This window comes from Poromitra crassiceps (assembly GCF_964638095.1).
Source record: "Poromitra crassiceps genome assembly, chromosome: 14".
Taxonomy (NCBI): domain Eukaryota; kingdom Metazoa; phylum Chordata; class Actinopteri; order Beryciformes; family Melamphaidae; genus Poromitra; species Poromitra crassiceps.
Window position 1 is genome coordinate 23,729,477 of NC_139633.1, and position 20,869 is coordinate 23,750,345.

Below are 20,869 nucleotides of genomic sequence, written 5' to 3' on the forward strand. Positions count from 1 at the left end.
GTGGCACATCTGAGACAAGGACATACACTGCCAGTCCAAAGTTTGGACACGCCTGATTGAATTATGTTAAAAGCTTCAAATTTGTTTCTCGGACAAATATAAATAGTTAAAGGAACACTCCGCCCATTTTCAACCAGCTTTGTATCATTAGAACATCAGTAGTATATCAGAAAACTGTAAACTGTTTTGAAGTCTGTCCTTTAATTTGACAGTTATTGAGTGTTAAAGTGGGGACCAGTGACATCACTGGTCCACACTAACTCAAATTAATAACTCATTATTTCAAATCAACTCTCAATAACTGTCAAACTGAAGTCATTCATCTAGTTTGACAGTTATTGAGAGTTGATTTGAGTTAATGAGTTATTCATTTGAGTTAGTGTGGACCAGTGATGTCACTGGTCCACACTTTAACACTCAATAACTGTCAAATTAAAGGACAGACTTCAAAACAGTTTACAGTTTTCTGATATACTACTGATGTTCTAATGATACAAAGCTGGTTGAAAATGGGCAGAGTGTTCCTTTAAGTTGACACATATCTATAAATTTATTTCCAAGGCCTTTGCATCTCCACCAAGGCAAATGGCGGCTATACTTTAAATCATCTAAAATATAAGATCAGATTCATTGATCAAGATTTCATACTGTACTAGGGGTGTCGTGATAATCGTGATAGGATGATCATTTTGATATTGAAAAAAGCAAGAATTGATATTGTGCTAATAATACACTATGATGTTGTGTAAATAATCCAGCACCTGATCATTTCTGTTTCTTTCTGTTCTCGCTCCCCCAACACTGCTATGACGCAGTAACAAGCTATTTCATTATCCATTAAGTGTAATTGCTCTTATTGTATGCTTTTGTACAGTTGTGGTTACGTACTGTCTCCATCTCCCTACACTCGTGTTTTGAGTGAAATTAATTTGCCAAAAACAAAACCGAGAAGACAAAACCCACAGTACACAAAGTTAAAGATGAATTTGACTTTGAATTGTGGCTGAATTGTGTAAATGTAATGTAAGGGCTGAATTGTGTTCTGCTGATTTCATCCCATACTATTCCAGGATGGAGTGGCTAATAAATCCTGTACGTAGTTATTGCAAGGATGTGCCATTTGGGAATGATCTTCTAATACAAACACACGGCACAACAACGCTGTTTTTGGATATCTCCTGGCTGCCTGATGCCCATGTAAATGATCCAGGTTGTAAGTTACACTGTCTCTGCATAATGTGGACTGTGCTCTGAGAGGCCTGGCCCGGCTTCCCCCACGCCTTGACCCTGATGGTTCCAAATTAAAATGTCTGACTCCGACAGGACTGAATCAATGCTGATATTCATAGAGAAACAATTGTGCACTTTTCAATGATTCTTTCAATTGATTTTTAAAAGTTTGGTCATGTCACCGGCATCGATACTAAATGAATAATGCAGCCCCATAGATTTTTACAGCTTCTTTTTGTGGCAGCAATGTCACCTCAAACACAACTTTTGAGTCTCTCTCCAGCAGTGGCTGTGCATAGGTCTAGTGATTTCAACAACAACAACAACAACAACAACAGCAGCTAATATCTACACTACTCATATAACGGGTACTCCATTGAACCTGAACTAAGGTAGCAGTGCTTCTCAAAGTGGACCCCCAGGGGTCCTTGAGGGGGGTCCATGAATGGGTCCCAAGCAAAAAAGGTCATTTATTTTCACTATTTCCAACCATAAGTAACACATTCACGATTCAACATTCACTTTGATAGCCACAGTAAGTAATCAGATTACAAACAAGGCTATGATTATCCGAGACCGCTTCAGCGTCCTGTCAGCGTGCAGGTCCTGAAGGGATTACAGGCTGCATCCAACCGCCTTTCCTTTTCTCAGCACGGCGGATGATGCGCTGCAGTCTCGAGATGTCCTTGAGGGCAGCAGCAGCAGCATACCAGACGGGGATGCAGGAGGTGAGGATGGTCTCGACGGTGGAGGTGTAGAAAAGCACCAACGCTGCCTTTGGCAACTTGTACTTCCTCAGCCGCTGAAGAAAGTACATCCTCTGTTGTGCCTTCTTGGTGAGAGCTCTGATATTCAGCTCCCATTTTAGGTCCTGGCTGATGATGGACCCCATCATTGGAAGCGAAATTACTCCACAGTGTTAACTGGAGAGTCACCCAGGTGATAGGGGAGGTGGGGCTGCGTTCCTCCTGTAGTCCACAACCATCTCCACTGTCTTTTGAGCATTGAACTCCATGTTGTTTTGACCGCACCAAGCCATCAGGTTGTCGATCCCCCACCTGTAGGCAGACTCGTCACCATCAGAGATGAGCCCTATGAGGGTGGTGTCATCCGACTGATGGCTGGAGGTGCAGCTATTGTACAGGGAGAAGAAGTATGGAGAGAGGACGCTGCCTTGCCGTTTTAAATTTGTTAACTTTGCCCAATCAGCCTAATGACCCCAACACCAGGCCCCTGCAAGACAGGAGAGTGGGAGGGTCTTCACAAATGCTAAAAGGTTATCAGATGGGGGGCCCTGGGACAAAATCATAGGCTATCAAATGGGGGTCCGTGGTCTAATTTGTGTCAGTTTAGGGGTCCTTGGTGTGAAAAGGTTTGAGAACCACTGGCCTACATTATCACCAACGAAGATTGAGGATGAGTAGTCTCGCTTGCCATACCTCCACTCTGCTATAGTGGGGGGGGGAGGCTCTGTTTACTTTTACAACCAAACACCAAAAGTGCCAAGCAAGCACAATCCAGATCCAATCGTTTTCAGCGTGTAGCAACGAGCTAGCATGGTTGTTGATGTTGTTTCACAGCGGCGCAGGTGAGATCGTCAGATTCGACACGCACAGCGGCAGAGGCATTTGAGATCGACAGATTCGTCACGGAGGGCGGAAAGGAAATCCATATATGGTCGCAGCCAGTCAGTCAGAGCGGGTCGGCACCAATGGCAGAGCTTATACCAGCAGCCTGTTTCCATGCAGCCAGACTTCGAGGAGCAACAGGCAAGAGAGGAGGAATGGAGACGTTTCACAACACTGACAAAACAGATCGATTTATAGTAGCAGCTGGAACAGAGGATGTTTTCTAGGGTGTGTGGTTTTCTCACTCTCTTTCACTCACTCAATTCAGTAGCTTTTCACAAAGCTTGTCTTCATGGAGAAAACGATAACTATTCTGTGATACACTATGGGATTGGAAGGACACAACTCAACCATCCTTTCCTTTGCAGAGCCCTGTGTAGCCTCGGTTGAGATAGGAAGTGAATTGATGCCTGCTAAAGAGACATCTGTGTTTTTTCGCCTGCAGCATACACAGACTAAACTAGATTAGACTAAACCAGGCAGGGTACAGAAGCCAACTCTAAACACAATGGGGCCAGGGGGTGATGACAGTTTGTCTTTCTGTGTAAGTGAGACACACACTGACACACACACACACGCACACGCACACGCACGCACACACGCACACACACACACACACACACACACACACACACACACACACACACACACACACACACACACACACACACACACACACATTTGTATTATTTTTTATTTTATTTTATTTTTCATCCCAGAGGCATTCAAAGATGTGGGGGTGGCACAGCATTTTGATTGATTGATGCCCCCCCCCCCCCCCCCTGACCCTGATGGGCTATAATTTATGTGTAAGTTTAATTATGAATGCTTTAATTAAAAGCATAACGCTGTTAAACATTTAAATTGTAGGTGCACCGTGCACACTATCCTGAAATGCTGTCAGCACGCCCGAATAGGTTTCACAGACTCAGTAATTGTCTATGCAAATTATTACATCCATCCCGAGATCTGATTTGACAACTGAACTGATTGGATGAAACCTCACGGCGCTAGGACCCGACAGAGTCTGTGTGGCGCACATGGCGAAGTGAAGCTGCTCCGGTGCGAGGAGGGGATGGTCTGCATGCTTCTCCAACATAACATCTCCTCTTTCTCTCTGTTGTATCGCTCCTTGCCATGTTCTTTAGCAACACCTTCACAGCAACCATTTTCAATCTATTATTCGTAACGTCAGTCCTATTTCTCCTCCGAATCTTTGCGCGCAAAAACCCGAACGAAAACTTTTTGACAGCTTGTCTTTTGGACTGACAGCCTGTGGCTGTGTGTGTGCCGTATCTTGGACGAGTCTATATCTCCTCTCCTCTCGTTAGTGGAGTCTTGTGGTCTTTCCCACTCCAACACTCCAACACCGTACCTGCCTGTCGACTGGTTCCCATCACCTCTGTTGTTATTATGGTCGTGTTGCCATAACGCAGTCTGACCGGTGCGCTTTACCCAAGCCGCGGACAACATGAGAAACTGGCGGCGGAATAACTTTGCCTTTCTGATCGCGCTCCACGTCCTCTCGCTCTCCACGGCAGTCCAGAATGCTGACAACACCATTTACAACATGCACGAAGGTGAGTGAAATAACGTTATAATAAAGCTGTGAATAATCATTCATAAGACGTTTTTTTTAATGGAGTTGAGCTCAGCTGAGTGAGAGATCATTTGGCTGGCTGGATAATTGAAATGTCTGAAGAAAAATCACTCTTTAATATTCCTAATATAGGGAGTCACTTGTCAGTAGTAAGCTACTCAGTAGGCTAGTGTGTGTTTATACTAGCTCCTATATAGGCATAACCTTAGGCTAATATAGTAGTGTTGCTATTATGGTAGTGCAGTATCTTCCCTGGTGTTTCTATAATATTCATACATTATGCATATCCTTGTAATATCCCTCTAAAATGTATAGTATTAGGCTTACTGTCATTAAATTATATGTATAGGCTTGCTTTACACCCATCATTTCCTTTTTGACATTTCTCTTTTCAGTCAGTTCAAGTTTCATTGTCATTCCAGGCATTGTGACATTTGAGAGAGAAAGCGTGGAGAGACAGACTTTTTTTAGCCTCATCCTCCTGCTCAAACAGGCCTAGATGGTGCTGATGATGTGCAACAATAGAGGGAAGTCAGACAGACAGACAGCTGCTGTCAGCTGGAGAGATGAGTTGAACATCCAGGAGACAGCTTATCTTGAGGTGGTAAACACAAACCACCCAGGATGTTATTATTGAGTGCTCTGTGCTAAATTAAATCATCCATCAATAAGACGTGGTGAGAGGGTTATATAGTGTTTGTGAGGGGCAGAGCACGTGCCAGGGTTACTTCTTTGTGTGTGGGTGTGTGCGTGTTTGCACTATGGCTGTGTGCATAGTAGTGTGTGTACTGTTTAGCAAGAGAAAATGACATGGATAAAGCTATAGTGAGACACTGTACACGCCTATGTAATATGGGGAATACAATCACTTTATAGATTCAGCTGAATATAAAGTACAGTGGGGTTCTATACTGTGCTGGCAGTGGCACATATCAGAATGTCTGTATTGGACTGGCCGTGGCCAACTGGGTTTTGTGGTGTTTTGAGACGGGTTGAGAATCGGATTGAGCAAGATCGAAAACTAAATGAGCCAACAAACCCACCAACAACATCCAAGTACCACACATAAGAGAGGCGAAATTGTAAAGATTGAGGTTTACGATTGATGAATGAATGATTTCTTATAAATGTATAATGCAATTCAAGTTAGGTTGAAAGCAAGGTTACATACTTAATTCCGTAAAAAAAACAAATATAGATATAGATATAGATATAGATATAGATATAGATATACACATATATACACACACACACACTTTTCATTGTCAGTCATTTTGGTGCTCCACCTGATGCCCAGGAGCAGGGGAGGGAGGGGCACATCATTATAAATATAAGCTAAGCTCCTCCCCTGAAGGGGGTGGGGGTGGGGGGGGGGGGGGTCTGCAGTACAGCGGATGTTTACGGCACACATCATCATCTCAGTGTGGGGTCATTAAAACGCACTCACAGGGTGATCCAATACGACGTGAACACAGGGAGTAAAAATAGTAGCACCTCTTTGATGTCAGCGGGTTATTGAGTGCAGCTCCTCTCTGAGCAGTTTGCCGTGGCCTCCACCACCACCACCACCACCAGAGGAGCGCAGAGAGAGACCACCACCACGCACCAAATGTCTCTATCGTGCTGTACTTTGTGAGTCAGTGTTTGACTGTGGACTTTGAAGGGAGATAGAGAGAGCATTCCTCCAGGCAAACCTCCCATGACTTGGACAGAATTGTTCAAATTGCTTTTTTTTCTCTCTCCCTGGAAATCAGACAAGATTTTTTTTCAATTCAGAGATTCTGCTGTTGTTGTTGTTGTTGTTGTTGTTGTTGTTTTTTAGTGATGCTAAGACAGAGTTGCAGGAGCTGTGAAAAGATAATTTTGTCCCTGGCATTTTCAACATGATTTACATTCCATCTTACACAAGTGTACAGTGAAAATGAAGATATTTTTTTCTTGGAGCCACACTAGAGTACGAAAAGATTAGGAGCAAATGCAACAAGACAACTTAGTACAAAATTACAGTGGTAATTAACAGTTGCAGTATAAGTGCCAGTGCAAGTAATTCATCTTTAGCAGATGAACACATATTGGATATTAATCAGCAGGGATAATAAGATGCAATCGGAGTACAATATGTAGCTCTAATTCATTTCAAGTATTACAGCATTAACAGAGTCCAGGATGTAACTAGGCCTATAAAGTGATTGTTCATTAGTGTTCAAATCCTGCAGTGTGAGCAGTTAATAACGTGCCTGTGTGCATTCATTCTATTCATTTTATTGATCATGCATCAGATAGAAATGATGCGTGTGTCCTGTTCACAATGTGCTGGAGTTGAAGCACATACCGGGCGATAATAATAACAGTGCATTTCTTTCACGTCACTAATAGTGATGGTACTGTATAGCACGAGGTTTGCATTGATAAAAAGACTAGAGACCACCTTGCGATGGCATCAAACACACCCTCGACTTAAAACGAACGTGGACCAGGGGCGTAAAATGTGTGTGTGTGTGTGTGTGTGTGTGGGGGGGGGGGGGGTGGCTACTTCTGACCCCCTTGCTTGGGCCACAACGATCTTCGAACTTGGCCTTCAGTGTGATGTGAACTACACACCTGTAGAATTTCATAACTGCATCTTGTCGTCGTAACGGGACAAGCCCCGTCTTTTATTGTCACACGAACACCACAACACATGCATGCGGCCACAACACACTCATGCTGACGGTGGCCGGTGAAAAGCGTCCTCTGCATTTAACCCATCCAGGCATGTCCTTTCCTCCGAGCGGCAGGCCAGGAGCAGTGGTCGCTTTCTCGTACAGCGCCCGGGGACCAACTTCGGATGTTGTCGTCACTGGTCGGATGACGATGACGATCTGATCTTCTGCATGTTTTTAGTGGGGGGGGGTTATATACGGAGGAACCCCCTGGGGGAGCACGGGGAGAACATGCAAACTCCAAACAAGTGAGCTGAGATCGTCAAGAAAGGGTGGTCTCTCAGTCTGCTTTCCAAACCATCTCTGGTGCGGTTCGTTTTGTGGTGAGAACGTGATCCGACCTAGATCCGACACAACTGCGGGAAGCCTCGCACATTTTTGGATAAACCAGCTCCTGTATAGCCAGCTGCGCTTTGCACAATGGGCTGAGGACAAACGTATTTATCTGTTAAAAACAACATCTTCATTCTTCACATCCTGGTTTGGCGACTCGTCAAACATTTGTATGGATCAACTTTTTGGCGATTTTTGCATGATTTCGCAATCATCAGCAGTTTAGACTGCTCAAATGAAAACAAGTCATGGGCTCATCAGAGGAGCCAGCCTTCTTCTGTGATGATTGTCTGATTGCAGTGTCTTCCTCAAAATGTTCGTATTATTACAGTAAATGATATATGAATATTTCATTCCTGACAGGCGTTCATATGCGTAGTCCTCTCGTCTCTCAAGCCTCCATGATAGTAAGAGGTTGCGAGGGTCTTTGTTTTATCTTTGCCAAATTAATTACCAGAGATTTGCTTTTTTAAATGGGAGGCGGTTAGACTCTCTCTCCCTCCTACTTTCTCTCTCTGTCTGTCTCTGTCACTCACCCCAACATACAATGTAGGCCTACCCAACACACACACAGATTTTTATAATCTTATCAAATCTCTGGGAATTATTATTTTTTTCATCCCGGGAGGCTATTACCAGAGTCTCCTGGCCAATCCAGGAGGTTTAGCAATCCTACTTGGACCGTTTGATTTGTGGATGTGTGAACACAAACGAACCAGGGCACGAATGCAACAATGGGCCTATTTCAATTCACAGCCGCCATTTTGTGTCTAAAAGGCAGGGTAAAACACAGGTGCAACCAACTCTCTAATTAGGGCCCCAGTATTGGAACACATAAATGGACTGGAAGTTTGAAACCCTAATTAATGTTTTGGCGCACCTGTGCTACTTCCTGCCTTTTAGACACAACATGGCTGCTGTGAATAAGGCCTATTTGTATCAATTAAACCCCCGAATTGGAACAAAGCAAACGAGCTACAGGTGTGAAAATGCCCTAATTGTGCCTGTTGAGCTCCAGAGAGTTGTGTTCTTGTCGCTGGTTACTGTTTTCTCTCAACATCTACGTATAGAAGCGCAGATGATTCCAGTTGCTAAACAGTGGAAGGACTCATCTTCTCCTAGCAGAAGATGAGTCCTTCCACTGTTTAAGAATAAATGTGTCGAGTACCGGTGAGGAAAAATGAATGTATTATAACACTGAAAGTTCAGCGTTCAAACTTGCATTGATTTGATCTGTACAATGTCTCGTATGTCTCTCGTTGCCTAAAAGAAGATAGGTTGTCTTGACCCTGACCCTAACCGTTGACGCTGACATCTGTGATTTCAATTTACGGCTTCAGAAAGAATGTACGGAAATGATGAAAAGAGGATAGGTGATGATGGTTCCTACTAGATTCGTTGTCTTGGCAATAATGATACATGTCTGTGTAAAAGATAATAGAGCTACCATCGTATGAATGTTGATCGGATGTAAAAGTTCCGAAAAGAACTGTCTATAAATCTACAAAGTCAATATGAAGGAATGCATCCGTTTTAGATCAGATCAGAGTTGCATTGGGGTAGTTTTTTTTTGCATTTACAAACACTGACTGGACCATTCAATGCATTAATTTGGAATAGTATGCGACATCTTAAATTAAGCTGAATATGCCTTTGTAGAGTTGTGTTAACTTCTAAACTTCTCCAGCAAATAACCTCTCAGGGCCAAGAATAGAGTAGGCTCTGTTTACAAATCTTTGATGAATCTCTCTCTCTCTCTCTCTCTCTCTCTCTCTCCCTCTCTCTCTCTCCCTCTCTGTCTCTCTCTCTCCCTCTCTCTCTCTCCCTCTCTTTCTCCCTCTCTCTCTCTCGCTCTCTCTCCCTCTCTCTCTCTTCTCTCTCTCTCTCCCTCTCTCTCTCTCCCTCCCTCTCTCTCTCTCTCTCTCTCTCTGGGGAGAGGACACCCGCAATTGTGTTGTTGTTGTTGTTGATTCTCATTTCAGCGTGATTTCAGCGAGATTGTGTACTCTCTGTGATTTGTCATTTACCGGCAGTTCAATAAACAATTAGCTGGAAAAACAAATGAGCCGGATTAGATCTGAGGATATCATCGTCTGGTCCGACCGCAGCATCAGACAGAATTAATGAGAAGGATTAAGAATGTCTGTGTTGTTCAAATATCGCGGAGGATAGGAGAACGAAACTCGCCCTGATCGCCCCCCACCCCCAACTGAAACACACAAGCGTAGAAATTCACACACGCACACTCCCCCCGCCTCTCTAAGGAGCTAGCCCACCTCTCAACACAGTTTCCTGCCATGTAACTCACACACATCCTCCAGTCCGGTCTGTGGCGGAGGAACGCTGACGTATGGCTGCCATCCTGTTGAAACGACCTCTCTCTGGTAAAGCCATTTAGGAAATAACCTCTTCCCGGTTCCGTCTTTCAAACGCCGCCGTGCGGGGCTGTCGCTTGACGTTTTGAGGACATGCCCGCATTGATTTGTTGCCCCGCGAGGGAACGACAGACACAGTTAGCAACGTCTCCCCCCTGTTAAGCATCATTGGCCATTACAGCCATCGCAGTGATTTAGCGTCTTCCAGCTCGCGCCGCGCCGCCTGCGCCTCAGGATAAGATCAGAGACGTCGTAAGATAGAGAGATGCTATGTGACACAAAGACACAAAGACACAAGCACATGCCAGCGCCACTCGCATCCGAGAAGGACGAGTGAAAGAAGTGACAGAGAGAGAGAGAGAGAGAGAGAGACAAGATGGGGAAGAGACGAATGAAAGTGAGGAAAAGCAATAGAGAGACAAAGATGAGTGAGACGCACAGCGAAACAGGGTGAGAAGTGACAGCTTCACGTCGTGCTGCAGAATGAAGTGTGAGAAAGCTGGGTGGGAGACAGCACAGCAGCAACCAGATGGGGTGGCCCTGAACTCCATCAGGTTAAGCTGGGTGAGCAACTGTCATTGAAATGAATGGGCGGCCGGTAGAGTAGGGAGGGAGAGTAAAAAACATGGAGTCAACGCTGTCACAACAACTTGTCAGAGCTGTGTACAGCGCTACAGCTTTTTCTCGCACATGCTATTAAAAATTAATTCTGTGCTAAGAGAAATTTGTGCTAGTGAGTTGCGAGTGTAACGTTACTCGAGATTAAGAAAATAGATTTCCTATTTATTATTGCTAAATTGTTTATCTCACCAACTCCGTTTGTATTTGCAGTAAGATTAAGATGATGTTCGTCTGGTACATTTTCGCCATTCCATCCAGAAGACACGTACAGCCCTGCTTGTCTATGAACGCCAAGCAAGCGGTTGATATGTACGCATGCATGCAGGATGGGAAGGTATATTGAAAGTGTGTAAGGTGTGTTCTCAGATTGTCGTTGTTGATGATTGGAGTCCAGCCATGCTCTCAGACCATCATCAGCCTGTAAACTGTGGAAGATGTTGATCTGGGAGTAGAAGATGTTCTGTACCACTGAGGCCATATTATAGAGAGCCAAAGTGACCGCCTACTTCCTGCTTCAGCACTGTACCAGAGATTTTCATCCGCCATTTATTTTCGCATAGACATTTCGTAAAATGCGGATAGAAATAGTTTTACTTGTTCAAACCAAACGGTTCAGATATATTTAGAAACAGGAGAGAGCGCATAACATTTCACTCTGACCAAAACTTACACAATTTGCGGATTTAAAGAACATATTTTTTCGATGTTTTTTTTAGTCTTGGTCTGACTGAAATGTTCTATGGTCTCTCCTGATTCTAAATATAGCTGAACCGTTTGGTTTGACCGAGTACAACTATTTTTATAAGCATTTTACAAAATGTCTATGGGCAAATGAATGGCGGATGAAAATCTCTGGTACAGTGCTGAAGCAGGAAGTGACGTTCACTTTGGCTCTCTATGTGAAGTGAAACACCGTTTGTAAGGCAGAGGCTGCTTGTGCTTTGCCCACAGCAGTTTGAGGCCTCTTGTGTGTGTGTGTGTGTGTGTGTGTGTGTGTGCGCGTGTGTGTGTGTGTGTGTGTGTGTGTGCGTGCGCACGGGCATTTCCCTTCTTGCAAGCTGTGCAAAACTCTGAAAAGTAGTAGTACAAAACCTTGGGGTGCTTGTGACAGAGCCATATTTTGGAGGTGAATTTAAAGATCTTTTTTAACCTTTGAAAACATCCATTGCGGAAAGCCATTCCGTCTGAGTGGGGACCCGTTCTCCCCCACAGCTGGCTGTTAGGTGACCCGTGTGCGATAAGTTCCTGTAAATCCTCAAATCCTCCCAGCTGAAATCCGCACAGCTCAGAGACATATTTGCCCAAGTCTGTGGAGGACGAGATGGGAATTGGCTTATCCCCGTTGCTCCCCCCCCGCAGGATGGGGGTGGGACACAGAGGCAAATCCCCACTAACCCACTCACTGCGGAGTCTCCTATTACCATGATTTCACCGCCATCCGCTGACCCCGTTGCTTACCCCATCAGGCCTTATAATTGGCTGTCCTGTGTGGGTGTGGAGGTCCCACATCCAGGATTAACACCCCCCCCACCCCCCATCCCCTCAACACCCGCTTTAATGAGCACATGGAGAGGGTGTCATCCTCACTGGGGAAAGTGAGCGCTAAGGGGGAGGCTAACAGGCACAGCAGGGATTGTGGAAAGGAGATATTTCCAACTCCTCCTGCAAACGGCTTTGAGACTTCATCTGTCTCTTCCTCTTACCCCCCCTTCCCCTCGCTCTCTCTCCACCCCAGTGATCCCCCCCCCTGGTCGCTCCTCTTGCTGCACTCTTAGAAAATAAGGTTCATTAGAGTTCTATATAGAACTTAGGTTCTATATAATTTGCCAAAGAATCCCATGTCTAAAAAGGTTCTATACAATTTCTGTAAGACAACAAAGAACCCTTCTTCTTCTTAATTAAGGCGTCTACTGATTGGTGAAATCAGTGCTATGTTTAATGCCCACAGGAAAGATGATATATAGATAGATAGATAGATAGATAGATAGATAGATAGATAGATAGATAGATAGATAGATAGATAGAGATAGAGAGAGAGATATTCATAAATAAATAAACAAACAAACAAACAAACCATCAAATAGATAAACAAACAAATCAATAAATAAAATAATGTGTCGACTGATTGGTGGATTCAGTTCATGGCAGCCCACAGGAAAGATGCTCGTTGATCTGAACCGGGATAATTCCGGTTTCACCTGAAGGCACCTGTTGCATCAGCCTGCAGCCGAACCCAAAAAAGGTTCTATATAGAACCACAAAGGGTTCTATATTTAAAAACTGGTTCTATATAGAGCCCCAAGGGTTCTTTTAAATGATCCATCTGAAATGGTTCTACATCGACATAGAACCATTTGAGGGTTCCAAATACGTACCAAGCTATAGAACCCTTAAAGGTTCCATATAGAACCACTTCTTCTAAGAGTGTGTGAATAATAAGCTCATAATGGTTGGATGGCATGGCCAATCTTTTAGACCCTCTCTCCCTCTTCTGTTTTCATTCTGCTTTGGACAACTGGTCCCACTCAGCGCATCTCAACAAAGCTCTCCATCACTTCCAGGTATGGAGAGGCCAGTGGGAACGGAGCCGGAGAGCAGGCGTGGAGGAGTAGCAAAACATCCTGCTTACGTATAAGTAGGCTACTGTTGAAACTTGATTAGCCTAGAAATACAAGTACTGGTGCAAAAATATAGTCAATTAAGATGTAGTTTATTGAAAATGTCCTCAGTAAAAACAACAACTGAAAAGGCCAGTCTGAAAACAGACTTTTTAGTGATCTTTCCCATGCAATGTAAGAAAATCATGTTTAGAATTCTCTACATAGAATACTATAAACACATATTTTTCATGCTAGACACCAAGTTAGTTTTAAATTAAATGACCAAAACCACTGGCGCTCGCTATTATATATTACCTACCCAATAATACTAGTTAATGATTTTTGGCCAGCGCAAGCGGGCCCTATATCTGGCTTTGTCCAGTCTAATTTGCGTGCCGATTTGAGTGCCGATGCAACGCTTTATCGCGCTGGCCATATGCTAGGTTTCCGACCTAGCCTTGTTCTATAATATGCCACAGTTTCACACGCTAAGATATAAAGCAACACATACAGCAGAACAACAATATAATTTAGAATTTATTTGAATTTTTAAGTATGTTTGTGTGCATGCATGTTTGTATGTGTGTGTGCATGTGAGTACCGGTATGTGTGTTTGTGTGCGTACATGTGTGTACGTGTGTGTTCATGTGAGTATGTGTGTTTGTGTGTGTGCATGTGTGTCTGTGCGTGCTCATGTGACAGCAACAGTAGAGGTATCAGCATGAACCTTGCTTACATTCAAAGAAAATCATGAAACCTTCAACTCGCTCCTCAGAATCAAAGGAATTGCAGCATGTGTGACAACCAGTCGCACTTGCACTGAGACAACCAACCCCATTTGCCGTCTTAAAATAACTTTTTAGCTCACTTCCACATGGCTAAACCTATAGCAACTCAGAAATAGGCTTACATTATTTATGTCTGTATATACTGTACATCACATCAGACAGACTTTTATTAAAGCAGATTTGGAGAACCTTTAAGTGCTTGTGAAACAGTCTAAATTTAATACTGATGCCTCATATCTTACCTACATCAGCAAATGAGACCATCGGCAAGGAGATCGGCGATTTCTATATTGTTTTTTCTGAATGCCTGTGCGCTGGTTGGGCGCACGTCTGTCACATGTTACGTCCGCATGAAACTGGTTGTAACAGCCCGGTGGAGACAGCGGGAGGAGACTCGGTGTTCCGCTTTTGTCCACAGGGGCCACTAAAACCAGCACAAAGTGAAAGCTCCTCAGCTAAGCAGCGGTGGGGCCTGTCCCGCTGTTTGTAGGGCACGCACAGTGACGATAAAGGCATCCACATTCTCCATTTACTTTACGGAAATATGCCAAATAGGTGAATCAACCAGAATGTTGGCGTCTCCCTTTAAGAAAAACACTGCAAAGTTGAAGATTAAAAAAAATACAACAATCTCACTTCGAGGTTTTATGACCTGTCAAAGAAATAACCCTGTTTGGAGCTTCCAACCTTTGACATCCAACCCCAGTAGAATGCCCAGCTCCAGTCTGCTCCAGCGTCATGCTCCATCAAAATGTCTAAGACAAAGTCAACTTTAAAACAGCAACTTATTTACTCACCCTACTTCCACCATTGCTAGAGGTTAGCGGACGCAGGGCAAGGCAGATACATATTGTTATGCTAACCTAATCTCAAATTAAATCTAAGCAAAAAATGAAAAAACGTCTTTGTAAAGAGTATTTATATTCCCCCCCCCTTTTGAACGTTGCCAAATTGCCACTTTGGGCAGTGTCTTGCTGAACCCACTGTAATTTATGCGCGTGCTGTTCAAGATGAAAACGCTGAGAGATGATGAACATATTTTTACACTCATTCTCCTTGGAGAAGCAACGCCTAGATATGTCTCACTAGTGCTACCTTCTCCTCAGCTGTAAGAGTCTCTTCATTCAAATTGCTCATAGCATCAAGCATCTATTACTACTTACAGTATATCCAGCCTTTAGCGAGCACTTCAAAGAGCTTCCACTCGTCTCGACTCATTTCTAAACATGACCATCTATCTGTTCTTGGGTTTCATTAGTCTAGGAAGTTGGTTCTCAAACGCGTCAGTGACCCCTTTCCCTGATTTCTGCATCCAAGTACCCCCTTTACCAGACTACAACATTTTGCTGAGAAAACTGCAAGAGAAAACTAAGAATATAACATTACAAAATAAGAAATGAAGTGAAAGAGTTAGTTAATCAGTGCCTCCTAAGTAGATTTTTTTTTTTTATGTTATTTATTTTCATAACTTATTCTTAGATTTTTCCATTTTCCCCTTTTTGTCTTAAACGATTATCGGCTATAAAAATAGTTGATGATTCATCTTCCGTCGATCGAATAATCGATTCATCGATTCATCGTTGCAGCTCTCGGAGGAATTGTAAAATAGTGTCTTTGACGTCTAAATCATACAACTACAATGGTCGAAGGACCAGTGTGTGTTATGAAGGAAGCTCCGGATCTTATTTCAGTGTTGGGTTTCACAAGACAAGACCAAAGTGCTCCAAATATGAAAGACAGTAAGATGTGTTTTTCTGAGGAGACTCGTCTTTTTGTTGATCAGCTAAATGCAAGGTCAACCCCAATAGATCTCGCTATCTTACTGGTGTTGAATGGGTAGCTGGCTTGATTGCCATTTTTTAATAGCAGGAATGAGTCTTTATGAAGATAGTCATAATAGCTGCACTGTATTTTCAAAGCCACTTCATTCGCCATTGTCTTTATTTCCGAGGGCACAGTGTAGGTGTAGCATAGCATGCGCAGCTGTATTCAGGTCAGCGCTGCTGTTCTCATAAAGAAGCAGTAATTGGATGAGCTTGGCTACATGTAAGGTGTTTGTACAGCTCCTTTGTTTCACTTTGCCCTGAAACATGAACACATTTTAGCGTCTGCCATCTTTACTCCTCCGACTTCTTTCAAGAGACGATGCACTTTGCTGGCATCTGAAGTGGAAGCTCAGAAAGCACAAAAGTCACCAAAACTCGACTGAATCATATCAAACTCCTCCTACACCTTTCTTCTTGTCTCTTCCTCCTCAAGATATACACACACACTTCAGATACAGTTAATGATATTGCATACTGCTCTATCATTTACATCAGTGGTTCTCAAACGCTCACGTCAAGAACCCCTAAACTGACACAAATTAGACCACGGACCCCCATTTGATACGATTTTGTCCCAGGGTCCTGCATCGGATCAGATTTGATGCTTTTAGATTACAGAAAGTGTATTAAACCATGACCAAAATAGTCATACACATTCTGTTCATTGTGTTACTTATACGGAAGGAATCGTAGTGCTGGGGACCATCGGAACCATCGGAACCGCCTCAAGGACCACTGGGAGTCCCGGGACCCCACTTTGAGAATCACTGATTTACATACTGACTGTAGAAAATCAATAGAGCCTGACACAACCATGTTTACCAGTTATATAAAGTGAATCATTAGGATTTATTATGATCATCATTACAGTGTTATAGTACTTTCCATACCAGTTTATTTACTAAGTACTAATTGCTGTTCATTTCATTGATGACATGACATTCATTACAGCACCTCATGTGAAAGCTGTGTGTAGCCAGGCCGCTTTTGTGAGGAGCAGGTCAAAGCTGAACTCTTTCATGGGTTGTCTCTCCTTCTCTGTCCTACTTCTTCTGTATTTTTCCGGCGTCCCATTTTCATCACCCATTCTCAACAATCCACAAAAACTGACGCAATTCTTGTACTGTATTAATAATGTAAAAATAATGATGAATATACTTCCCTGTTCAGCGTGGTAACTGTGGCGTTTATGTTTACATAATCCTTTTATCTGGCACATAAAAGCGCCAGTGAACGGCATTACAAATGTTCAAAAGTTCAAAATATGTAGGCTGGGATAGAATAGAATCTTTCCCCCCGGCTTTTCCATACAGTATAGTGTTAGTATAGTGTAGTCAGTAGTATAGTGTTAGTATAGTGTAGTCCAGGGGTGCCCAACCTTTTTTGACCGAAGATCTACTTTTCAAGTAGCCAGCCAGCCTCCTGAGATCTACCAGTCCAGTTTCAACATCGCAAACGCACACACATCGTTTCCAGCCTGCAGTAACTAACCTCACACAACACTTTCTCGTTGTCCCACAACCACTTGACATTAGGGCTGTGAATCTTCACTGGCCTCACGATTCGATTCGATTACGATTCAGAGGGCTATGATTCAATTCGATTACGATTATCGATGTATCTCGATGCATCTTAAATCGATGCATCACTTTTTTCCCCCAATACATGATTTATTTTTTCTCACTTTCTTTTTTCTCACTGTGTGGCTACTTTTAAAATAAAAGTGCATTTGGAATTGCATTGTATTATGATCCATAATTAAAATAAACAACTGCATGTACTTCCATTATATTTTATTTGATTATAATTTTTTTTTTTTTAATAATCGATTTTTGACGCGATCGACCTGGGGTGAGTCCGCGGTCGACCAGTAGACCGCGATCGACTGGTTGGGCACCACTGGTGTAGTCAGTATAGTGTTCTGTATGTAGTTTGTAAATGTGTTTCAATCATGAGAGACCAGTGGGTAAAATTTGACAAGCAAAAGCTTTATTCACAAATAGCATGGCAACTAGTTTTGGCATAATGACTCTGTGGTAAGATGCCCCACTTCTTGTGGTGAGAGAGGAGGGCATCTGCTCAGACTAGAATAGAGAACCCCCCCCTCATAGGGAATTCTTCAGGAGTCAAGACGTTGGTGGTGGCGGACTGGGTGGGGCAAAACACAGCTTCAGAGGATACGATCAGCCCAGGTACAGCAGCAACCACTGAGGTGAACGATCAGGGAGGGAGAGGATGATGACGCGCTGACCATGGCTAGTATGTAGTGCTGCCACATCATAGGCTCTGCAGCGATGTCATAACAGACGTCATATTGACAGCGGCTGATTGGCTATTGAGGATGGGGTGATGAGTCAGGAGACGTACGTCATAACCGACGTCACACTGTAGAGACACACGTCATGACTTGATTTATGCTGAGAGCTGATGGCTATTGTGATAATGGGTAACAAGACTGGTCTCCATCTTGAAACTAGGTCGAGACCACCATTTTCATAATAACCAGAGTGCAGGTCTCTGAAGCCCCATTTGGATGTGGTTAACAATTAGCCTGGACGTGGACAGTAGCCATCCTCTCTCTCTCTCTCTCTCTCTCTCTCTCTCTCTCTCTCTCTCTCTCTCTCTCTCTCTCTCTCTCTCTCTCTCCGCCCCCTCTGCTTTAGTTTCCTGTTCTCACACCTTGCCTTTTATCACGTCCTTCATCACTTATTATTTTATTTTTTTTGTTGCCCATGCTGCCCACTTCCTGCATCCCTCCTGTCTACAGTATTCTTTATACTGTTCGTCTCAAGAGAGAGACTGCATGGGAACAATGCTGAATGGGCATGTATTAGGTGCGAATGAAAAGTAATATATTCTGTCTGTACTAGAAAGCAAAGGCAGCCTAAATAATGCCGCACGTCACTTTTCATTTATTATTTATACATGCATATTAGTTGCCTGGCCTTATGAATGATTAATCGTAATAATGAATTGGAAAAAGTCTGAAAAGCCTTTTTGATGCATCAGGTACCATAAGAGAGTATGTACTGTATAATGAGGTTGACTTTGAGTCCAACACCCTTCCTGTTGTAAGTAATTGTGGGCCATTTTGTTTGTTTATATCGGTCTCTCCCCCGCTGAGCAAAGTGGACCCCTGGCTGCCAGCGTGTGAATTACAATTATTTACCTGCCAATTAGTGATAGTGTGCTCTGCTCAGGCTGGGAGCACAATGGTGGATCAGTTCCCCTTGTCAGATCAACACCCTACAGTTGGGCTTCAAGAGACGTCTAGTTTGCAAAGCTATTTCTAAAGAGAGTGGGGGCACGCCGCGCCATGCTTCTGACTGCCAAACACACTTGGCTTTTCAGATGCGCGATGACCCGCAGCTGATTCTCCCTTGTGTCGAATATGGGAATATGATTGCGGTTGCCGTAGCAATCAAGATACTCACCAGAAAACATATGGGATTAACCCAGTTTTATTTAGAATTCCAAAGGTTCCCCAAGGAGGAGGAATCAGCCCCATGAGGACGATCATGAATGTCAAATTTCTCCCCTGCTTGGAGGAGGGAATGTTTCTTTTTGGGAGCAGCGACGGATGTTGATTTTATTTGATCATGGATATAAAAGACAACAAAATCCACGGGATAAACATGTGAAAGTGCGGACACTTATTTCCAGCATGGTCCCTGGTCTTAAAAAACAGGACACACACACTTTCATTTTCACACACAAACATGATGCCTTAGTCTGTTCCCTCCCTGCACTGGTATTGTTTAATTAAAGGAACACTCCGCCCATTTTCAACCAGCTTTGTATCATTAGAACATCAGTAGTATATCAGAAAACTGTAAACGGTTTTGAAGTCTGTCATTTAATTTGACAGTTATTGAGTGTTAAAGTGTGGACCAGTGACATCACTGGTCCACACTAACTCAAATTAATAACTCATTAACTCAAATCAACTCTCAATAACTGTCAAACTATTCATCATTCATCTAGTTTGACAGTAATTGAGAGTTGATTTGAGTTAATGAGTTATTAATTTGAGTTAGTGTGGACCAGTGATGTCACTGGTCCACACTTTAACACTCAATAACTGTCAAATTAAATGACAGACTTCAAAACAGTTTACAGTTTTCTGATATACTACTGATGTTCTAATGATACAAAGCTGGTTGAAAATGGGCAGAGTGTTCCTTTAAGGCAAACTCATTCAGTATATCTGAGAGATCTAAATGAACCAGTGGAGGTGTCGAAGGCATTTATGAACAACATGTCTGCCTGGCTTTCTTTTTTATTAGTGCCTTTTTAATGCTACTCCAGCCACAGCCTGTGGTCTCAGTTATACTGCGCCCTCTGTCCCGCGCGGTTTTCACGCGCCACTAAAAATCAACAAACGACTGTCGGCACGTGTCTCAAATAGCCCCATAAAAAAGAGGAGGTCCCTTTTCATGCCCTTGTTAGCCTTGTTAGACACTGTGGCTAAACGGGGGAGTCTGGGCCACAGCGAGAGAGAGGGCAGAGCACACGCCGTCGAGTCGCGCAGACTGTCTGAAGAAATCAGTTGTGGCGACGCTGACGGCGCTGCAGTCATCACTCAGTCTCATGTTCAAAGACAGCATCAGGCTTTTAAGAGACAGAGGAAAATAAGACGTCTCCAGCTGTGAGAGGAGCAGGGGGGGGAGTAGATTAATATGCCTGGCAGTACTGTATGGAGGCTACTGGACTCTTGCTGTGCCCTGCAAATGTTCATGAAGTCACAATTATGCATTATGAAGTCACACGAATGTGACACTGTACCTCAAGGGTTTAGATCAGAAGACATCAGCGCACACGTCCTGTAAACATGTCCTCTCACTCTGTCTTTGGGATCGCAGAGTAGAAACACAGACGTTGGAGGACAATTTCTAAATCTAAATTCTAAATGAGGTCCCCCAGGTAATACTTATCCCGTGCAAATAGGGCTTTAGTCTAGTAGGGAGAGGGGTAGTGAGTCTCGCTGTAGCCAGCAGCCATAGAGAGACATCTACAGTACGTCTGGTGCACACACAGCTCTTGAAAAGTGGTTAAGGACCGCCCTGTGAACCGTGAACAGATTTAGGTGTGTTGTTGTTTATGTTTTTAGATGTGTCACCTTCAACAACCTCTCTCACTCATCCACCCTGCCGTTCCTCCACAGCT

General features: G+C 43.5%; 1 protein-coding gene across 1 annotated transcript in view; it reads left to right on the forward strand.

The window, feature by feature from the left end:
- Nucleotides 1–4,329: 4,329 nt before the first annotated feature.
- The window catches only part of adam12b (ADAM metallopeptidase domain 12b), a gene marked incomplete at both ends in the record, with an annotated part of 123,123 nt that continues 106,583 nt past the window's right edge, over nucleotides 4,330–20,869 (forward strand). Inside the window, one exon of the mRNA XM_083650683.1 lies at nucleotides 4,330–4,438. Coding sequence (XP_083506809.1) covers nucleotides 4,330–4,438 — 109 coding nt within the window. The remainder of the gene's footprint in view (nucleotides 4,439–20,869) is intronic.